The sequence below is a fragment of the Trichechus manatus genome, unplaced genomic scaffold, assembly GCF_000243295.1.
Source record: "Trichechus manatus latirostris isolate Lorelei unplaced genomic scaffold, TriManLat1.0 scaffold00081, whole genome shotgun sequence".
Classification (NCBI taxonomy): Eukaryota; Metazoa; Chordata; class Mammalia; order Sirenia; family Trichechidae; genus Trichechus; species Trichechus manatus.
Genome location: NW_004444017.1, coordinates 4,134,336 through 4,157,354, shown reverse-complemented (window position 1 = coordinate 4,157,354; position 23,019 = coordinate 4,134,336). Strand labels below are relative to the sequence as shown.

The 23,019-nt window shown below is 35.1% G+C and overlaps 1 protein-coding gene across 1 annotated transcript in view; it reads right to left on the bottom strand.

Moving 5' to 3' along the window:
• The window catches only part of ERC1 (ELKS/RAB6-interacting/CAST family member 1), a 541,536-nt gene that overhangs the window by 441,186 nt on the left and 77,331 nt on the right, over positions 1 to 23,019 (bottom strand). Inside the window, exon 3 of the mRNA XM_004381205.2 lies at positions 1,594 to 2,010. Coding sequence (XP_004381262.1) covers positions 1,594 to 2,010 — 417 coding nt within the window. The remainder of the gene's footprint in view (positions 1 to 1,593; positions 2,011 to 23,019) is intronic.

The following is a 23,019-nucleotide window of genomic DNA, read 5'->3' as shown; positions in this document are numbered from 1 at the left end:
TGTCATAAGGCAACACGTGTAGTAACTGTTAAATGAGAAACTATTTTGTTCTGTAAGCCTTCATCTTAAGTGAGAATAACAGCACAATTGGAAGAGTGCAGTCAATGTCACTGAACTGTGCATGCAGAAATTTTTAAAATGGTGTATCTTTGGCTATGTGTATTTTCACCAAAAAGAAGGTTGAGAAGTTAGAGGGTTGACATGTTGTGGGGTTGTTAACCAACGTCATAAAACAATATGTGTACTACTATTTCAGGAGAAACTATTTGTTCTGTAAGCCTTCACCTGAAGTACAATTAAAAAAATAAAATATTTAAAATTTGGTTCCTTCGTTGCACTAGTCAAATTTCAACTGCTCAATAGCCACAAGTGTCTAGTGCTATCATACTCAACAGATCAGATATAGAACACTTCCATTATCACAGAAAGTCCTATTGAACATAGCACAGGTAGCGTATCCTATCTTTTTAAGAGCAAGAAAGAAAAATGAAAATAATGGAAGAATGTATACATAGTAAAATAACTGGAAACATACATAACCAAAGTTAATAACAGTTATCACTAGGTAATAATACTTTGGATTTTAAGTTTTTGCTCACATATTTTCTAATGTTACTACAATTCACTACAAGGGATTTCTTGCGTATTAAAACCATGTTTTTAAAGATAAAAGCTTTCAAAAATGCCTTCACTGTACATAAATGTTTCAATTTTTTTCAAAAGGAGAAATAATGGAACAAAATATGAACTTAGAAGTAGTTTTTTAAAGTTACTGTTTGCTGCTTTGGGAATATTCCATTTCTTTAACTTCCTTCTTCACATTTCATTTTTAAAAGGGATTTATTCAGACTCATACTAACAAAGTGTTGTGATTTTCCCCTTACCCAAATGTGAAAGTTATTTGAAGTCTCTGACCACATGTAGAGAAGTTATTATAACTGTTAATTTTTTTATGCTTCCTTAAAATGAAGCATTACTTATAAAAGTGATAATTATCAAATAGTCACAGTGGTCAGCTAAAGTCTGGGTTCCTCCCTAAAAAGTAAATCACAGTATGTCTCTATATACTATTCTTTCTAGCTGTGCCTCCATAGCAGCAACTAATTTTGATCACGTATCTTTTACAGCATGGCAATGGTTTCCATGAAACCACACGGCATCCATCCATTACTGCTGTCAAGGACTTTTAAGCATACCTAAACTGCGATAATTACCTACTTTCTATTATTAATTTTAAAAAATTGAGCAATAGTCAGCTATTCAACTCTGGTTTTGTTGTGTGCATCTCTATGAACAAATCTAAAGACAAGAAACAATTCAAGAAAATTCTGTGCCTCTCTAGCAACAAATGCATCTATAGGAATCAGGAGGAAAAAAGAAAAGACTCAGAAACTTTTCAAGTCAGCATATATACCAGACAATGTCATCCCATACAAGACAGCAATTCAAAATAGAAATGAGAGTAATACTAAATACAAAAGAAGAAATTCCCGTCCACTAGCACCGTAAAGCACATAAATTTATCTAAGGCATGGTGCTGCCTAATCAGAAAAAAAACAGTAAGACATAACAACTTAAAAAGTGGTCACTCACCTCCCTCAACATATTATTCTCCTTTTCCTTTTGCTCCAAAAGGCTTTCTAGGTGGTGGACATGCATCTCTGCCTCTGCCAGTCGTCTTGTTCTCTCATGGTCTTCCTCGGTTGCCTTGGCAGAAAGTCCTTTGCTCTGCAACATCTCCAGAAGCTTCTTGATGGATTCATCTCGAGCATTTAGGGTTTGCTTCTGAGTCTCAATACGCAGCTCCATTTCCTCCAGAGTCTTTCGAAGAAGAAACAGCTCCTTGGCCTGCCGTTCATGCTCAGCATGCAGCCTCTGGAAGTTCTCCTCCGTTAGCTCTGCCACACAAGGTTCACCAGTCCTACTGCTACTATCTTGCTGAAACAGCTGGTTCAGGTCCCTCTGGATCCGCAACTCATCCTGAAGAGCCTGGATTGTCATCTGCATGTGCTAGAACCAAGACAAAAATAAAGCTCCAAGTCAGCGTTCCTTCTCAAGTAGCAAAAAAGGTGTGGATTCTTCAATCTTTTGGGTGAGTCACAGTTAAGAGAGTCTCAAGAGCTCTCAGAACCCTGCATTCAGCAAATTAGGATTCACATAATTCTGTTTTAACTTTTCTTAAAAAACAGATGAGATAATCTGTTAAATGTCCGTAATTCAATTTATGTTTATTCCCAACAGGAATCAGGATAAATTAGATAAATCGACAGATCCTCACTTAGCTTAAGACACGATAAAATAAAGATAACTATTCAAAATTAATACAATGTAATACATAGAAAATGAAGTTGAGGGGAAAGGGAAGATGGGAAACCTACAGGAATGAAAACACATTCATTAAAAAATTTCACCAAAAAGTACAAAGGATTATCAAAGCACAAAATGGCTTTCATGTATTATAAAACTTAAACAATAAATACTAATATTTAATGAGTATTTATTCCAGAATATAGAATACTTGTTCTATATTCCAGATTCCAGATTGTGCCAAGCACTTTTTATATCTTCATATAAACCTCATTAAGACACAGGTACTATTATTTTGATTTCATAAATGAAGAAACTAAGGCTTAGAGAGGTTGAAGAAACTTGACCAAGATCACACAATAATAGCAATAGCATTCAAACCAAATCAATCCTCCCAGACCGCTGAAAGTAGTACTAACCAAAGGAAATAACATAACTTGAAGCTTTAAAAGACAGAGAGAATATGTGAACTTGTTCTCCAAGGGAAGATAACAATTTGGGTAATTAAATCAAGATGTTAATGCAAGTTAAACTGCTTGAGAGGGCGTACCCCTAGCCTGTATCCCTAATGAAGGTATATGAACCTTTAATCTGAATGGATAAGCAAATTTCAGCACATTATACAAAGAATTCCAAAAGATGTTACATCAAGAATCTTATTTTTAGGAATGAAGAACCAACAACAAATGATCACTCTGTATTCTGGATGAGGCCTGTCAGTGTGCCATGTTGGGAAGAACACTACACCATGATGAGAGGACGTGAGTTTTAGTTCCAGCTCCCACACTGACTAGTTATGTAATCCTGGGTTTCAGATTCCTCATATTTAAAATAAGAGTACTAATACCTGCACCATCTTTTCACAGTTAATATATCATGGAATTCTTTCTAATGCGTGTTTTAATAACATAAATTGTTTAAAAATGTTGGCAGACTGCAAAACAGTAGTATAGTAAATACCTCAAGGAAATGATTTGGCAAGTGTACGAAGAGGTATATACAAAGATACTTGTTGTTTATAATAGTGACAAAACTAGAAACAATCTAATGTATATTAACAGATGATGGGTTAAGTAAATGAGAAATGTCCACATAATTTAATATTACTGATCAATTAAAAATAACAGTATACTCAAAAACTAAAAATAGAACTACCATATGATGAAGCAATTACACTCCTAGGTATATACCCAAAAGACCTGAAAGCAGAGACTCAAAAGATACTTGCAAACCAACGTTCAGTGCAGCACTATTCACAACAGCCAAAAGGTATAAACAACCTAAATGTCCATCAGTGAATGAATGGATAAACAAAATGTTATACATACATACAATGGAATACTACTCAGCCAGTAAGAGAAACGAAGTCTTGATACATGCTACAATATGACTGGAGCTTGAAGACACTATGCTGAGTGAAATAAGTCAATTACAAAAGGACAAATATTATATGACCTCAGAGTTTCTTAGTGGTTAGCAGGAGCAAGAGGAAAGGGGTAAAAGGGGAGGTTACTGCTTACAGAGTACTGAGTTTCAGTTTATGGTGATGGAAAAATCACATTGATTAGGGGTACCGCTGCACAGCCGATTAAAGTAGTTGCTGTCAATAAGTTATACATCTGTAAAAAGTTGAATTGACAAAAGTTGTGTGATAGATATATTTACAATGACAAAAAAAAAAAAAAAGTAGCTGCTGAGGCTGCTTATGTACAACCAAACACTTCATGGGATTCAGTTCCTTGGTTTCAAGGTTCAGTGGCATGGTTTCATGGGACATCCCAGTTAATCGGCCTAATAATGTGCTCAGTGCTTCTGTTCTACCTCCTAATTCACTGGGTAATGCCTGGGTCTTAAAAGCTTGCAAGTGGCCATTCAAGGTACAACAATTGGTCTCTTTTCACCTGGAGCAACAGAGAAAGAAGGAAAGTCAGGAATAGGAGGAGGAAATGGAATGTGTGGTTAACTGCCTCCATGAACAACTGCCTCCTCTGCCATGAGACCAGAAGAACTGAATGGTGCCTGGCTACCATTACTGAACATTTTAATCAAAGATTCTGTAGAATCCTGATCAAAAGGGGGAAAACGTAGAACAGAATTTTACATTCTTATGGACTCCAGACTTTCTGGAGCCTGAAGGCTGGATGAAAGTATTGCCCTGAAATGATCTTTAAACCTTAAACCTTCTTCTTAAAACAAAGGAATAGTTTAGCTTAACTAGTGAAGAAAGTCTGCCTTGAAAATGGTGCCCTTTTAAAATCTATCTACACGAGATCAAACTGACAATAGTAACTTGAAATATTAGATATGAAACTTAGGGGGCAGTGAGTTTATGTTCACGGGGGAGAAACAACTCAGAAAAGGAGGGTGAGAATAGTTGCACAACTCAAAGAAGGTAATCAATGTCACTGAACTGTACATGTAGGAATCGTGGAAATGGTATATGTCCTCCTGTGTATATTCTCAACAACAAAAATAAAATAAATAATGTAGGTTTATATTTATTGACCAAAAAATATGGTCACAATATATCGTTTATAAGTATTAAAAAAAATTACATAATAGCAAGCATAGGATGATCTCATTTCTGATTTACAAAAAAAATGTATATACATAAAGAAAAATCTGAAAGAATATAAACAATTACCAGTGACTATCTCTGGGTACAATGGTTTCCATGTTTTTCTTTATACTTTTTTGTACCATCTAAATCTACAGTAAGCATGTAATCCCTTTGTAATAAGAAATGACACTTTTTACCTAAAAATAACAGAAAAAGACCTTAAAGATGCCTGCTTAGGTACAAAACACTGTCTTCAATTTGCTACTGTTTTTGTAAAAAGGGAGGAAATACTAAGTATTTATTAGTATTGTAAATGAATAATAAAACATGTATGTATAAGAAATAAAAGTATTTCTGAAAAGTTATAATAGAAATTATTAATAATTTTAGTAAAGAAAAAAACTAGAATGGTTGTGGGACAAGTTGTACGAAGAAGTTTTTACTATGTGTTTTATTCCTCTTGAATTTTTTAATAACAGCTTTACTGAGTTACACTGTGAAACTTACAAAAGCCGGAACCTGTTTAAGGCAGAAACTTGTCAGAGAAGAAAATCTCAAACATTTTCCACTAATAGAGAGCGACAGAAAAGTAGTAAGACTGCACCCTGTCAAAGGCAGGAAAACTTACAAGACTCAAAAAAACAAGGCACTCCTATCGAGTTCTGGCTCTCACAGGTTTCACTATAATTCACACACTACAATTTTCACCCATTTAAAGAGTACAACTTGTAGTTTTTAGCATATTCACAAAGTTGTACATCAGTCATCACCATAGAATTCTAGAACATTTTCATCATCCCAAAGATAAACCCCATACCCATTAACACTCATTCCCTATTTTCCCCTTCCCACAACCACCCTCCTGAATTTTGAACTGTATGAATGTACCAGCCATCCAAAACACAAATTAAATTCATTTTTAAAAGATGCCTGCCATAGAATTCCACTGTATGGATATTACATAATTTACGTATAACTATTGATAAACAGAGTTAAGTGCTCAACTACCAACCAAAACACTGGCAGTTCAAACACAACCACCCAGAGGTATCTCAGAAGAAAGGCCTGGCGATTTGCTTCTGAAAGTTCACAGTCTCGAAAAATCTGTGGAGAGCAATTCTACTCTACAACACATGGGGTCTCCATGAGTCAGAATCAACTCAATTGTAATTGGTTTGATTTTTTTGGTTTTACTGAAAAATATTTGGATTGGTTTTCATTGTTCACTCTTATAATAGGCACCTACGTACATCTTCACACACATATCCAAATTTTTTCTTGGGGATAAATTCCCAAAGATGAAACTATTGACTTAAAGGTATGCAGAGTTGCAATTTTGATACATATTACAAATGATCTCTAAAATAGTCTCCACAGACCTAAGTTTTCGCCAGTGTCCAGGAGTAGCCATTTCCCCATATTCTTGATAACTCTGGATATTTTTTAATTCTTTTTTAATCTTTGCCAATCTGACTGGTGGGAGGGTCTCATTCTTGTTTTGGTTTTCATTTCTTTGATTACTATGAGGCTGTAATCTATTCTCATGTTTACTGACACTTCATATTTCTTCTTTTGTTACTCATCTGTTCTTGTTCTTTGCCCATTTTGTTATTGGGATATTTAACTTTTTCTTAATCCATTTTAAGAGTTCTTTATATTTGAAAAATAACTTTTGCCTGCTGTGTATATTATAAATATTTTTTCAAGTCTGTCATTTTTCTTATAACATTATTTATGGTGATTTTATAGACAGAATTTTTTTTTTAATGAAAAGATACCAACTTTTTCCTTTATAATTTTTGGTTTTGGTATTATACTTAGAAAGTACTGAACTTTCAATTCTAGCAGTGGTCAAACTATTGAAAAGTACTGCTTTTTCTTACCAAGAATAAACTTACAATATAACTATCAGGTATTTCAATTCATGAATATGATTTTTTAAATGCATTTAACTGTCAGCATCACCTTTTAAATATTCTTAATAGTTGTTGAAGTTCAAGATCCTCAACAAAAAGATGAATCAAAATACTAATTCTCTGAAGCCTATAACCAATCCTAGACTCCTTTTTTTAACCTTTAAAAGTCAAAAAATCCAGACACTCTTGAGTGAATTTATCACAAGGAGAAATATCAGAAGTTAAATTCAACAACGAAACTGATTTCCAGGTACAACTATTCCTCTCTTTTTAGAACATTCATCACCAACTCATTTAACTCAGGAAAAACAGATGTTGACTACAGCTAACAATCGCACAGACACTTTAGTACATATGACTAAATCAAGTATGGCAACTACTATTTTGGTGAAGAAAGAAAACACAATTACTAATGTGTCTATTTCTTCAGTTCTGCTGGCATCTGTTTCACTATGGTGTAGAACTAAGGCAATGTTCTGTCGATAGCCTAGAAGGCTACACAGCAATTTTCTCCATTGAAATATAAATTAATATTCCTTCTTTAGGCTACCGTCAAGCTAGCTTTACTTTATAAAAGAACGCCTGCCAACTCCCTTAGGTGAAGAAAGCCGGCTAGAAGCCAGGCTACTCTTTCGCTAACGTATTCATTCATACACAAGATAAAATCAGCATATTCCCACATCTCACAGACATTTACGATGATCAACAAAAAAAAACAACACTGAATTTAGTAGAAAATCTCAGTTGTATGATATCAGGAAAATTCCTATTTGTAAATTTTGCTCATGATACACTCCAAAATTGATCTCACACTTCTCACATTCCAAATTTTATACTGAAACCCACTAGTCCGCTTAAACACTTAACTTAATCTGGAAAGGCTGGAAAAGTAGCTGCCTAAAATCTACTACAAGAGTTGTGCTATTATTAACACCAAGCTGTATCTCAACGAAATGGTAGGATATTTTAACAACAGTAATGAAAATTCTTGAATCTATAACAGTCACTATGACTTTTACTAGAAAAATAATACATCAGCACAACAATGACAACAGATCACAAAAACCCTACACGTCCTTTTAAATAAATATGAAAATCTCTTTGGAGCAAAATTTCCAACAAATAAACCATCATTAATTTCTTGGAGCAAGAGAACACTTCGATCCAATTTCTCCTGATTTCTAAAATGGCAGAACTATGTAGTCTAGAGCTATTTTTAGTTAGAGAAAAAGAGTATTATAAAAACATGAAAATGGTCATGAATACAAACAATATACCCATATAGAACACAATGCATCATTTATTAAGATGACCACAGTAAGAGAAAATCCCAGTACTGCACCCTATTATAAATGATAAATTATGAACAATTTTTTTTTCTGAAGCATGTACATACACTAAGTAAACTTTATTAATAATGTAAGATGCAAAAGAGCTTATAGTAATTCTTACTGAACTCACTCGAGTCAAGCTTCTGGCTCCTCCTGCTACTCAATGTTCTGATTTGTACTGTCAAGGCACTATATGTGTGTGCCTAGAATAGCACTTACCAGATTGATCTGTAATTTATCTGTTTGCCTCTGTCTTCAATAAACTTTTTAGGACTGGGACTTTCCTCTTTCTATCCTGGGGCACATATAAAAGTGAAAGATTGACGTAAACAAATTTTGAGAAACTATTAAATGGCAACTGGATTATAGATTCAATCCAAGCCTTGCAAAGTCATATTTCTCCCCTAAAAAATAATGCAGTAAATTACTTTTATTTTGTAACAACTAGTTATTCACAAATCAATACAAATGATTTTATCTTAAACCAAACTGGCCAAAATATAAAACACAATCCTTATAAACATGTTAATTACATATTCTAGGTTTATGCAATGTTTACCCTATAATGAAGGGAATCACTTTTAGATAATTAACAGTCAACAAGAATCTTTCACACACTTTTAGTATTATACAAAGCTACAGCACACAAAAAGCAGAGGATAATAGAGCTCTTGCCCAATATGATGCTTACAAATTGGTAAAGCAGATTTGTTAATCACACACATTCACTCACTAGTACTATACCTAATTATAAATGTTAAATTAAGAATAATATTCAAAAAAGAGATAAGGGACACATACACTAAAGAGCTCGTTATATGTATAAAATATTCAAATGCAGTTTAGAACCTGTAAGATCAATACGAGAGCTGGACTCATAAATCTTTATTTCTATGAAAATAAAGTGTTCTAATTTCTATTATTTTAGGAGAAGAAACTAGGTAGGTAATTTAATGAGTCTGAACCTCAGAGATTCAGACAAAGAAGAGCCTCTGAAGTCATTTACTTCTCCTAATCATTAGTCCAGCGTTCTTCCAGTAGATGACAGAGATTTATTTTCTTTGCTGCAAAGTACACTACAAGCTCCCAAATATTAAACCAAAACAAAGTTCTCAGTCTTGTCTAAACACCAGCAAGAGATACACACTAAAATGCAAGAAAGAACCACACCAGAACTCAGATGTATTAAATTGGTTGACATTCTCACTCTTCATTTTGATCTCACTGAGAAAGTTAGTCTCCTTTAAAAAAAAAAAAAAACAGATACACAGACCAATGGAACAGAATTGTGAATCCAGATGTAAATTCATCCACCTATGAGCAGCTGATATTTGACAAAGGCCCAAAGTCTGTTAATTGGGGAAAAGACAGTCTCTTTTTAACAAATGGTACTGGCAAAACTGGATGGAATACTGAAACAAGACCCACACCTCACACCATGCACAAAAACTAACTCAAAATGGATCAAAGACCTAAATATAAAATCGAAAATGATAAAGATCATGGAAGAAAAAATAGGGACAATGCTAGGAGCCCTAATACATGGCATAAACAGAATATGAACCATAAGTAACAACGTACAAACACCAGAAGAGAAACGAGGTAACTGAGAGCTCCTAAAAATCAAACACTTATGCTCATCAAGACTTCACCAAAAGAGTAAAAAGACAACCTACAGACTGGGAAAAACTTTTTGGCTACGACAAATTCCATCAGCGTCTAATCTCTAAAATCTACAAGACACTGCAAAATCTCAACAACAAAAAGACAAATAACCCAGTTAAAAAATGGGCAAAGGATATGAACAGGCACTTCACCAAAGAAGATATTCAGGTGGCTAGGAGACACATGAAGACCTGCTCACGATCATTAGCCAACAGACAATTAATTGGGGATCAAAACTACAATGAAATATCATCTCACCCCAACAAGGCTAGCATTTATCCAAAAAACACAAAACAATTAATATTGGAGAGGTCGTGGAGAGACTGGAACACTTATGTACCATTGGTGGGAATGTACAATAGTACAACCACTTTGGAAATCGATCTGGTGCTTCTTTAAAAAGCTAGAAACAGAGGTACCATACGATCCAGCAATCCCACTCCTTGAAATATATCCTACAGCAATAAGAGTCGTCACACGAATAGATACATGTTCATTGCAGCACTGTTCACAACAGCAAAAAGACAGAAACAACCTCGGTGCTCATCAATGGATGAATGGATAAACAATTATGGTATATTAACACAATGGAATACTACACAACAATAAAGAACAACAATGAATCCGTGAAACATCTTACAACATGGAGGAACCTGGAAGGCATTACGTTGAGTGAATTTAGTCAGTCACAAAAGAACAACTATTGTATAAGACCACTATTATAAGAACTCAAGAAAAGGTTTAAACACAGAAGAAAACATTCTCTGATAGTTACGAGGGTGAGAAGGGAGGAGAGGGTTATTCACTAACTAGACAGGAGACAAGAATTATCTTAGGTGAAGGGAAGCACAGCACACACTACAGGGGAAGTCAGCACAACGGGACTAAACCAAAGCTAATAAGTTTCCTGAACACAACCAAACACTTCGAGGGACAGAGTAGCTGGAGCAGGGGTCTGGGGACCATGGTTTTGGGGGACATCTAGGTTAACTGGCATAACAAAGTTTATTAAGAAAATGTTCTGCATTCTACTTTGGTGAGAGGCATCTGAGGTCTTAAAAGCTAGCGAGCAATCATCTAAGAGGCATCAATTGGTCCCAACCCACCTGGAGTAAAGGAGAATGAAGAACACCAAAGACACAAGGAAAGTATTAGCCCAAGAGACAGAAAGGGTCACATAAACCAGAGACTTCATCAGCCTGAGACCAGAAGAACTAGATGGTGCCCAACTACCACCAATGACCGCCCTGACAGGGAATACAACAGAGAGTCCCTGATGGAGCAGGAGAAAAGTGGGATGCAGAACTCAAATTCTAGTGAAAAGAGTAGACTTAATAGTCTGACCGAGACTGGAGTAACCCCAGAAAGCATGGCCCTCAGACTCTCTGTCAACTCAGAACTAAAACCATTCCTGAGGCCAACTCTTCAGACAAAGATTAGACTGGCCTATGGGACATAAAATGATACTCGTGAAGAGTGTGCTTCTTTGCTTAAGTAGACACATGAGACTAAATGGGCAGCTCCTGTCCAGAGGTGAGATGAGAAGGCAGAGAGGGTCAGGAGCTGGTTGAAAGGACACAGGAAATCAGGGGTGGAAAGGAATGTGCTGTCACAGTATAGGGAGAACAATTAGGGTCACATAAAAATGTATATATAAATTTTTGTATGAGAGGCTAACTTGAATTGTAAACTTTCACTTAAAGTACAACAATAAAATAAATTAAAAAGATGTCAGAGTCAAGAAAATGAACAAAGAGTTATGCTAGAATTCTAGCAACTGCTCTATGCTACTGAATTCAGGAAAAATAACAGCATTCTATCTTTGTGTTCTCAGTGACAAAATATCCTTGGGGGACATCAAAATTTGGACAATAGGATTATATCAGCAATAAACATAATCCATCTCTATGCTAGCACAACAGAGAATTGAAAACAAAGATTAAATGGTAATGATATCAAAACAATGAAGCTCTAGGGTCATAAATATATTCCATATACTATGGGCTCATCAAGATAATCAACAACTCAAGTAACAATAAACTCCTTGTAGTACAAGTTCTAGAAGTCCAAACAGCTTTTAGTCACCCAAACCCTCATTATATTTATTATTCACCCCTTAACCTTTCCTTATGCAGTCTCCTCTGCCTTTTCTCTCTCTTTCTCTCCTAGCGAATTCCTATTTGCCCTTTCAGTGTCAGCTCACGTATCAACTCCTCCAGAAAGCCTTTTCTGATTCCCCAAGAGATGAATGAGATGAGCCCCCTCTACTTCCCCATAATACCCTCAATGTATCTCTATTGTGGCACTTATCACATTATAATTTTTATCTGTTTAGCACCCTCTTCAAACCATAAGCCTTTTGAGGCCAGTATTAATTCTTACTCCTCTTTGCATCCCTACCACATAGCACCATGTCTGGTACAGAGATGGCCCTCAAAAAAAAAAAAGTTTGTCAAATTGATTGAATGATTAACTGACATCACAAAGAAATTCCTCTTCCTGTTTATCAATAAGGGAGAAGGAATGAGAATGGAGCTACAACAAATCATAGGAAGCATCACACTGCTATGTTGTTGTTGTTAATGTAGCTGCCACTGAGTCAGCCCCCAACTCATGGCGACCCATGCAAAGCAGAACACACTGCCTGGTCCTGTGCCATCCCCATGATCAGCTGTGGATCAGAACATTGAGATCCATAGGATTTTCACTGGCTGATTTTTCCACAGTAGACCACCAGGCCTTTTTTCCTAGTCCTTTTTCATCTAGGAGCTTGACTGAAACCTGTTCAGCATCATAGCAACATGCAAGCCACCAACGACAGAGAGCTGGTAGCTGTACATGAGGTACACTGGCCAGGAATCGAACCTAGGTCTCCCACGTAGAAGGCAAGAATTCTACCAATGAACTACCAACAACCTCTACAGTGACCACATAATGGCTATCTTCTCAATATAAGTGTAAGATTCAAGTCTCTAGGGCATCCTTCTGGGAAGTTGGTTTGATTTAATCATCATGTAGACCTGTTAGTACACGGATAAATGAGAAAGGAAAAAAAAAAAATGTAAAAAGGGAGGAAGGAATTAGTGGAGGAAGAAAAATACAGAAAGAGGAAAAGATAGTACCCCAAACCAAAAACTGCACTAGTAAAAATATCATTCTAAGCAATGTCAGGATTGTAGAGATTCATTCCATTAAAAATAATATCAAAATAACTAAGAATAAAAAGGTTCCAAAGTAAAGTCAACCAACAGAAGGATACTCTGACAACAATTTGCTTAGTATGCTAAACAGACTAAGAATGCTAGCTTAAGAATGCTCAGGAGTAACAAGCAATGGCAGAAACCACCAAGGGCCATAAAGATATTGCTTATTTCAGCAGCATTTTAAGTATCAAGCTCACTTCCTGCTTCATTCCCTACAACTCAAAAGTTTCAAACGCCTGTTACAGAGGTAAATGAGGAACAAAAGATCCCCAAATTCAGTCACTAAAATACTAGTATAAATCAATCAACAACAGAAAAGACGAAGAAGGAAAAAAGAGATAGGTGATAACACTCAGCTATGAAAGTGTTAACAGCTAATCTTGGCAATGCTGTTACTGGGAATGGGTTTTTCTGAATGAACACACATTGGAGGCAAGAAGCTTAGCCATCTGAAGGGAGTCCCTGCTGACATTCAGCTGTAGCCCACACTGCAAAGTGGACAGGGGCCCATGTCTGTGTCCAGCAGAGCTATGTCAACACTGAAGTCACCGCGTACTCAAAGCTTATCAGAAGCTATGGATTTTCTTTCTTCTTCACCATCCTTTTCCTCCAGAGAGGGAGGAGGCAAGGAAGTGTGATACTGAGGGAGAGTACAAAGAGACTATAACCTCACTGTCTTATAGAAAAGCATTCATGCACAGTACAACAGTTCAAGGCGATTCCATATAAACTACCACCAAAAAAATTTTAAATTAATGTGAAGCCAAACAAAATCATTTATATAAAGAATACTCTCTGGGGGAGAAGAGGAAAAAACATTTCTACAGAAGAAAAGCATAAAGTATATACAAACAACATCAGTGAACCGGAATAAGATAACCAAAATTATTCACATTTTTTTCAAGACTTAGATGGTTAGTAATGTGCTTTTCTATAAAAATCAAATCTAGGTATTAAGCAAATCAGAATGAAACTGACTATACTAGGTAACTGACAGACTACAGTAGATAATCCACTGCAAAATAGTAACTACCATATTTTTACGTAAATAACATGCGCCTTCTACATCTGTTTGCCAACATCACCCTTCCTCCTCGAGGTATTCTCATAAGCATGCTATTCTAATTTTTTTTACAGCTTTTTAATGACATGGAAAATATTCTACAATATAATAAGTAAAAAAAGCACAAGCAACAAACTGGCATATACAGTTAGTAAGTATCATCTGACTATATATATATACACACACACATATGCATAGGAAAAAGACTAAGTATATTTAAAGGGAAATATTGACAATGGTTGTCTCTGCACAGTTAGTATTTATAATTTACTGTTTGTGTTCTCTTGTAGCTTTTACCAAGTGCATTTATTATTTTTAAGATTTTTTAAAATAAAAAAATAGATGTCAGAAAAGGAAAGAAAAAAGAAGGGTCAGATATCCAGCCTGGAATTTTTCTATCTATAGAACCACTAATCATGTAGCACTAACTTTTGGTGGAAATGTTGCTATTTCACAAAAAAAAAAAGCCAAATGACTGTACATTCAATTCCATCAATAAGGAATAAGGACAGAGTATTTTTCAAAGAAAGCTCTGAATTATGAAACTGCTTTAGCAAAGTCCTAGCTTCATTCTCTGAGGGATGAAAATTTTTTTTAATCAAAAATGCTATCCATGGAATTTTAAATCTATTTTTCCATACAAGTCTTTATGTTTCTCCATTAAACCAAGTCCCCCCCCGCAAAAAAGCCCTTTGTTTTCTAATTTGTAACTTACTGCCATTTTGAAGACACTTCAGGATTCTTCAAGAAGGTATATGTAAAAAGGCCAGCTTCACATTCTACATATACAAAGAACATGCAAGGTGCATACCATCTTGCACATAACATTTCTTTTAAAATTCTCACTACCAAATGTTTCCCAAAAAAAAACCTATCATCTTTAGTTCCCATGGTATGAAATAATGAACAACCAAAAAAAAAGGATAAAGCTCCAATAAGAAGTTGTAAAAAAGGTGAAACTTCCCAAATGGGGGAAAAAAAATTAGTCTACTAATTGGATTATTTTATACTAAAGAATCAAATTGATAAGCAATGAGGTATACAGAGGGAAAATTAATAAACTTACCATCCTGGTATATTTTAACATTTTGGTCATCTAAAAAACAAAATCATAACTAAAATCAGAGCTTCAAGGGCATCTAATGAAATTGAATTACATTTCTTTTCTTTTGAAGGGCTTTAACATCATTCTCCTTCATTAGAGGAATAAAAATTATTCCACAAAAACCTAAATGTCTCTCTTTACCTAAGTTCTTTCCTATCTTGCCTCTTCCTCTTTTCCACTATAATCTTCTCTCTCCAAAAGAGGAATGAGAGAATAAACAGAAAGTATTGGAAAGAATTCTAATTGATCTCCTCTCACCCTACATCCTGAAATGACACCCTTTCCTGAGAATTCCCACAAAAGGCAACTACTTTAATCTTACTACCAAAGTTTTACTCTCAAAGATCCCTGTAAAATTATCTTAGACATAAGGAACCTAAATATCTAAAAGCCACAATAATCAACACTTTCCTTGAATATATGTATTAAACAAATGTGTGGTAATAATAGATTCCAATTTAGTAACCAGTGTCAGAAAACACAAAACTGCCAACCCAAGGACAATGTTTTATCCAAGGAGAAAAACTAACCCAAAAGCCTGATTCTGAGAGGACACTGGCCACCCTGGGAGTTCTTGCATCAAGAACATGAAAGAGCCTATTTCAGACAGGTCTGCTTGTAAAGATAGGGAGGCAGTGTGTTGAAAATAAACTTCATCAAACAGTGAAGAATAGAGGAAAAATACTGAAGTATGAATAATCATTCAATGATTCAAGAAATATTTTTAATACCTAGTATGTGCCAGGATAAGATAGTCATTAGTCAAATACTGTAATCATATATATATACACACATACATATATACACACACACACACACATACATACACAGTAATTACAAACAGTGACAAAAGCTACAAGTTCCAGGTACTAAGAGAATACATAACATGAGGACCTGACCTCTTTGGGAGGGTCAGGAAAAGTTTACCGGAGAAAGCGATTTAGGGGGCTGAATGAGATCTGAAGAATGACTTAACTTCTGTTAGCTAGGTAAAGAAAGGATGCTTATTCTATGAAGAGAGGACAGCTCATGTGAAGTCCCTGAAGAAGGAGAGGGAGTGGTACATTTGAGGAATTACAGAAGACTGAAGCTCAGAGGATTTAGGAAGTGTGGCAAGAGTTTTCATGGACCTCAAGGCAGTAGGAAGCCACTGAAGAGTTTTGAGCTGGGGATTATCATCAGTACCATCATCACTAACATTATCAAGTGCTTACCATGTATCAGACACACAGTACCTCATTTAATTCTTACAACAATCATATGAGGTAAGAATTATTATTGTAGCCATTTTACAGATGAGGAAACTAAGGTTTGAGGAGACTTGGTAATTTTCACAAGGTCACATAACTAGTGAGTGGTGAAGCCAGGATTCAAATAATCACATCTGCATTTTTAAAAGCTGAAACCGGCAGTAATGTGATTGCACATTAGCGGGAAAGAGCAAACTTGGAGATAATTAGAAGGTTGTTGCAGTAATCTAAGCTAACAATGATGATGACCCAAACTATGGTAGTGACAGGTGAGGATAGAGAAAAAGGTGGCTTAGAGAAAAAAAAAAATCACCATGATTTGATTGACGGGGTGGGAAATGAGAGAGTCAAGGAAGATTCTGAACTTTCTGACTTAACCTGGACAGGTGGTAGTGCCATAAACAAAAATGGGAAAAAATTTAAAAGGACTAGATTTGAGGAGAGATCATGAATTGAATTAAAGGTGCCAATGGGTTTGGGCTTTTTTTTTTTTTTTTTTGGTTTTGATATACTGAGAAAAGGTTTCAAGTGAGCAGTTGCATATGTGGGTCTTGAGTTTGGAGGAATGATATTAGCTAAAAATATACACGTGGGAGGCTTTGGTACACAGATATGAACTGAAGCCACAACAGTGAATGAACTTCCCTGGAAAAGAAAATGAGTAAGAGGAGATAGAGTCATGGGACTGATCCTACATTCAATGAATGGCAGGCAGAAAGGCTGGCAAAGGAGGCAGAGGAGCGTCAGGGAAGTGGGTGCAGAATCAGGAAAGCGCAATGCCATAGAAACTAAAAGAAGTAATAGAGCTGTCTCTCTAAGTTCAGGGAAGAACACCAAGAAAGATTTAGCTCTACCACTACCGACCACTCTGATCGGGATCACAATAGAAGGTCCTGGACAGAGTGGGAGAAGAATATAGAACAAAATTCAAATTCATAAAAAAGACCAGACTTACTGGTCTGAAAGAGACTGGTAGAATCCCTGAGACTATGGCCCTTAGATACTCTTCAAACGTGGAACTGAACCCACTCCCAGAGATCACCTTTCAGCCAAAGAATATACAGACCTATAAAGTGAACAATAACACCTGAGGAACATGCTCCTCAGAACAATCGACCAAAAGGGCAGCATTTGCCCATAAACAAAGTTCAAAACTCGGGAAGGGGCAGAAACGAAATACGTACAAATTGTTGAATGGGAAACTAATTTGCTCTGTAAACTTTCATCCAAACCACAATAAAATATTCAAAATAAATAAAGATTTAGCTCTAAGTACAATTCCTGGTTCCACCACTTTCTTCCAGATGACTTCAGTGAACTTACTTAAACACTCTGAGCCTTAATTTATTAATCTATAATATGAACATTATAAAACTTACCCCGCAGGGTTATTATAATAATCAGCAATAACATATAGGGACAGCACTTATCATATTGTAAATTATCAATAAATGGTAGTTACCATTGTTGTTGTTTCTTAGTTAGTTAGTTGTAAAACTAAAAGGTTAGGTCAGCGGCTTTTCACGGCTCTGTCAGGCCTGGGGGTTCTGGGAAGCATCTTCAGTGCATGCCTGCCAGAGACAATACTGGGGGCTCTGAACTCCCCCTTCCTGTCTCAATCTGAACAGCACTGCCTTCTTTTTTATTTTACTTTTTAAAATAAGTTTTGTTAATACAGCAGAATAATATTTGTTTGAAAAAAGGGGGTCTGCAGCTTTAAAACTGTTTCAAAACCCACTTGGACTGGATCATCTCAATCGTCCCTTCGGTTCATCCGGAATACAGGTTGTAACTCTTCTTCACCCAAGTAAAATATGAGAGATAGGAACAAAACAACCCATTTGATACCATAATGCCCAATACGAGCCTTACAATTTATGTCTCCTAACTGAAAAATAATTAATTAAAATAATGGTCATAAACAATTTAGCTCTGTTTATCGAAAAGAAGAGGAAATTAGAAGCCAGAGACAAAAGACATGGCCCATATCATTTATAAATGTTTAAAACACACACAGACATAAACACACACTCACAATGGAATCGATGTGTGATCTGCCACAGCATGGAAAACTGAAAGTAACTCATTATTACCACATATTTGTTCAATAAATGTAGGTCCTTATCAACATTTTATTTCCTTAACTTGCTAGTATAGCACAAAGAAACCAATTAATTTTCAGAAGGCCTTTCCTTTCACACTAAATCTTCCAAATCCAACTCTCATGTTACTCATTATTAGCTAAGTTGTCAAAATAAAGACAACTATTGATTCAACATAAGCTCCTATTTAATTGCTCAAAATTTCCTTCATACAACTATGCCATATGAATCCCAAGAGTAATTGAAAAGCATACAATTTTAAAACACATAAAAAGGAAGATACAATTAAAGCCGTTCTAAAATACTGCCTGTTGTTTGTTGATTGATCTGCCACTGTAAATAAATAAATACCGCTAACAAATGCTCTCATTTAAGAGGACTGACTGAATACTATTTAAGAGTGTAAATTTCAAAGTTATTGTTGAAAAAGATATTACAGAGTACATATTTGATTATGTCCTAAATGAAAAAGACAGCCCAGTGTCTGGGACATAAAATCTGCATGGCTTTGCAAAACCTTTGTCTCATTTTTAAGACAAGTTATTAGGACATCTGCGCCACAGAGTTTCAAGCTAAGTGTCCCTGAAAATTTTCAACTGCACCAGGCCGAATTTAAGAGTATCTGGGATAATTTACCACAAAGAGAACGCAACACAACGATGACATGAAAAGTAATTAATTATAAAGAACCAATAGCATATGAAAAAAGGATATTAAGGAGAAAGTCTCTAAAGGTACTAATTTCAATAAGAAAAAGCTAGTAGTTTTTTCTTCTTTTTTTTTTGATGTTCTATTTACTGGTTTCCTTCACAGAGGCATATCAAAAAGAAAACTACAAGTAACTGGAGCAAACTTAGACAACTTTATTTTTCATGAAAGAGAAAATCCTATTTTAGTACAATTTAGCTCTTCATTTTTTTACATAGTTGCAATCTTAAGCAAACTAACAAAAATCATTAACTATAAGGTTACGGAACTTCAGCAGCAGTAATGACACTGACCCTGATTCAATCAGCCCTTTAATTCTCAGAGACTGAATAAGATAATAAGAAATATCATTAAACACCAAGTTGCAGGAGTAATAACAGCTCAGTTATCTTCCTTTAAGCATCTGAGTAAAAGAAATTTATTTGGGTTATGCACAAAGCCAGCAGTTACAATGAACTGAGGAGCAGCTGGTGATTCGAACCAACAACCTTTCAGTTAGCAGACAAACACTTAACTATTGCACACACAACCAGAGGTCCTTTTAACAATATGTAAGTACTTAATAATGAAAAAAGAAGTGCCATAAACCAGAAGGAAAAGGAGTGATCATTTATAAAACTGTGTTTAGAAAGTTATTCAATTACTGGGAAAACAAAAATACTGTATTTTTACACAAATAATGCACACTTTCTACGTTGGTTTACACACCCCTCATGCTAATTCTTTTACAGTAACATGTAAAATAAAACTGGCACAGTAGCACTTATGAAAATACCTCAAGGGAGGAGGGCGCAGTTGGCAAACAAATGTAGAAGGTGTGTGCTATTTGGTAAAAACACAGTATGTTCTCACACAAAAATAAATTTCCAAGAAGATTAAAGAGGTAAATACAAAATCCAAATCAATTACAAAATAAAAAGAAGAAAATATAGACATATTTAACAATCTTGGAATGGATAAGGGTTTTCTAAGCAAAAAAGAAATTTAAGAAATTATGAAGAAGAGTGTGGTATATTTAAAATTTGGGTACATCAAAAATCAAAAACTAAGGAGATGGCTGCTCAAATTGAAGAATGTAATCAATGTCACTGAATTGTACATGTAGAAATTGTTTAACTGATATATGTTCTTTTGTATGTATTCTCAACAACAAAAATAAACAACTAAGGAGAAAATTACAAAATCTAATAATTATTTACAACAAATGTGACAGAAAAAGTTTATCCTCACTACATAAATTAAAAAAAACCATTGCCGTTGAGTCGATTTCGACTCATAGCAGCCCTATAGGACAGAGCAGAACTGTCCCCATAGAGTTTCCAAGGAGCAGCTGGTGTATTCAAACTGCAAACCTTCTGGTTAGCAGCCGACCTCTTAACCACTGCACCATCAGGGCTCCCACTACATGGCTCCCACAAATAGCTCATATAAATCAATGAAATACTAAGACCTTCCTCTCCCCAAGAAAAAAATTAACAAAAAGGAATACACATTTCACAGATAATATGCAAATGGCTAATAAACACATGAAAAATGTAACAAATGAAAATCAAAACAAGATAGTACTTCTTAACCTATAAAACAAGCAAAAGATTTTTAAACATATTCAATTAACAGGTAAGATGAGACAGGCATTTTTATACATTGCTAGTGATCACCTAAAGTGGTCCGATCTTTCTGGAAAACAATTTGCCAATAGGTTTATCTAGAATATCCTTCTAAAATGGTGTTCTGCTAAAGAATTAAGCCCTACATAAAATGATTTCAGTGATTATTCTGTCAATTCTCTCAAGGCAACTTCATAGCCAGTACCCTTCTAGATGCACAGGAAATTAGTTAATTCATTACAATGAATGCCTTAGAGCATCAGGGCTTAATTCTCTTAAAGAACCCAGCTGAGAAGGGCTGATGTAGAGGTATCAGGGAAAAAAAAAAAAAAAAGATGTATTCTTTCAAAAGAATATTGGATTAAATCACTTTTTTATATATAAACACAATTGTGTCATCCTCAGGAAGCAGACACTGTATTTTAGCAATGTTGCTTCTCTCTCCCAAAACAAGGTAAATATTGCAGAAATTTGCAGTCATTTTTATAACGTTTTCTCATTACAAACGAATGATTAAATAATAAATTCTGTAATTCCTTTGACCCTCTTTGATCAATAAATTCAATTTTCTAGCAATCTATCACAGGAAAATAATCAGAAATGTGAAAAGTTATTAACAAAGACTGCCATAACAGTATGTATTACCTATGACAATAAAAACTGAAAAAAACCAAATATCCAACAGTAGAAGAATGGCTAAAAGTATGACATAATTTTATGCAGTCATTTAAAACAATGTTTCTGTACAATATTTAATAACACAAGAGAAATGCTCATAACACAAATTTTAAAAAGGAATATAAAGAATGTGTGTGTATACACACATAAACACATAGAAGTATAATCCCTATTGAGTATGTCTATGACAGATGGAATTACAGTGGAAAGTCTTTTTTTTCTACATATATTTATGCATTCTTTAAATGTTTTACCATATCTATTTATCAATTTTTAATGAGGAAAAAGAATAACTCTACAAATTACTATGATATCTACCTTGTGTTCAGAGAGAAGCAACATTGCTAAAATACAATGTCTGTTTCCTAAAGATGACACAACTGTGCTTATAAAATAAAACAGTGAACGAATTTTTCTTAAAGAATACACAGATTCTTAACAGTGCTACACTGATTATAAGCCCTTCCAAAAAAAAACCAAACCTGCTGCCATCGAGTCGATTCCAACTCATAGCAACCCTACAGGACAGAGCACAACTGCCCCATAGGGTTTCCAAAGAGCTATTGGCAGATTTGAACTGCCAACCTTTTGGTCTGCAGCCGTAGCTCTTAACCACTGTGCCACCAGAGCTCCATAAGCCCTTTCATGTACTCCAAATTAAGTCCCTTAAGAGTACTCTCCAGTCAAGAAACTTTGACTGCAACTACATGGACATTTAGTACTAAATGTTTACCACATACAGGATGGCAGCTAACAACAACAAAGCTGACCAAGAAATCTGTTGACCCTTCAAATATACACTATGAGGGACATTTAAAAGCTGTCAGATCGTTTTCCTTGAGATTCTGTCTATATATAAAATCTGCCTGTTGTGAAAAATTCCTTCCTCTGCCCAGCGTCATTAAGGTTCTCAAGTTCAAAGTTCACGTAAGTGTAAAACCTAGGCAGCAAATAACCTGAAATCAATATATAAGTTTCATCAAGCAACATAAATACAAGCTCTATACTCAAGAGAAGAACTCATCAGAGACTCAACAACAAAGAAACTGTAAAATCATCTTACACTCTAACAAACAAAGCACCAGTGAGAGTTTATGCCTATCATTCAGTAATTCTGAAGTCGCTATCTGACATTTGGAACAAGAGTATAATAGGATCTTTGAAATCAAAATGTCAAGCTGACACAACCAACTATGGCAATTACTCTAAAAAACAGTAGCTAAAATGGAATACAGTGAAAGTGGCAAACTCCAAAGGACATACATACAGTCTGTGTTGCTATAAAATGTGTTTTTATAATATGAATTAGCTCATACATGATCAGGGCAAACAGAGGCAAATCATTACATCAAAGCTGTGTTGGTTCATAAGCAATTTTTCCTAGACAAAGGAATTAGGAAGGGCAAAGAGAAGCAACATTGCTAAAATACAGTGTCTGCTTCCTGAGGATGACACAATTGTGTTAATATATAAAAAAGTGATTTAATCCAATATTCTTTTGAAAGAATACATCTTTTTTTTTTT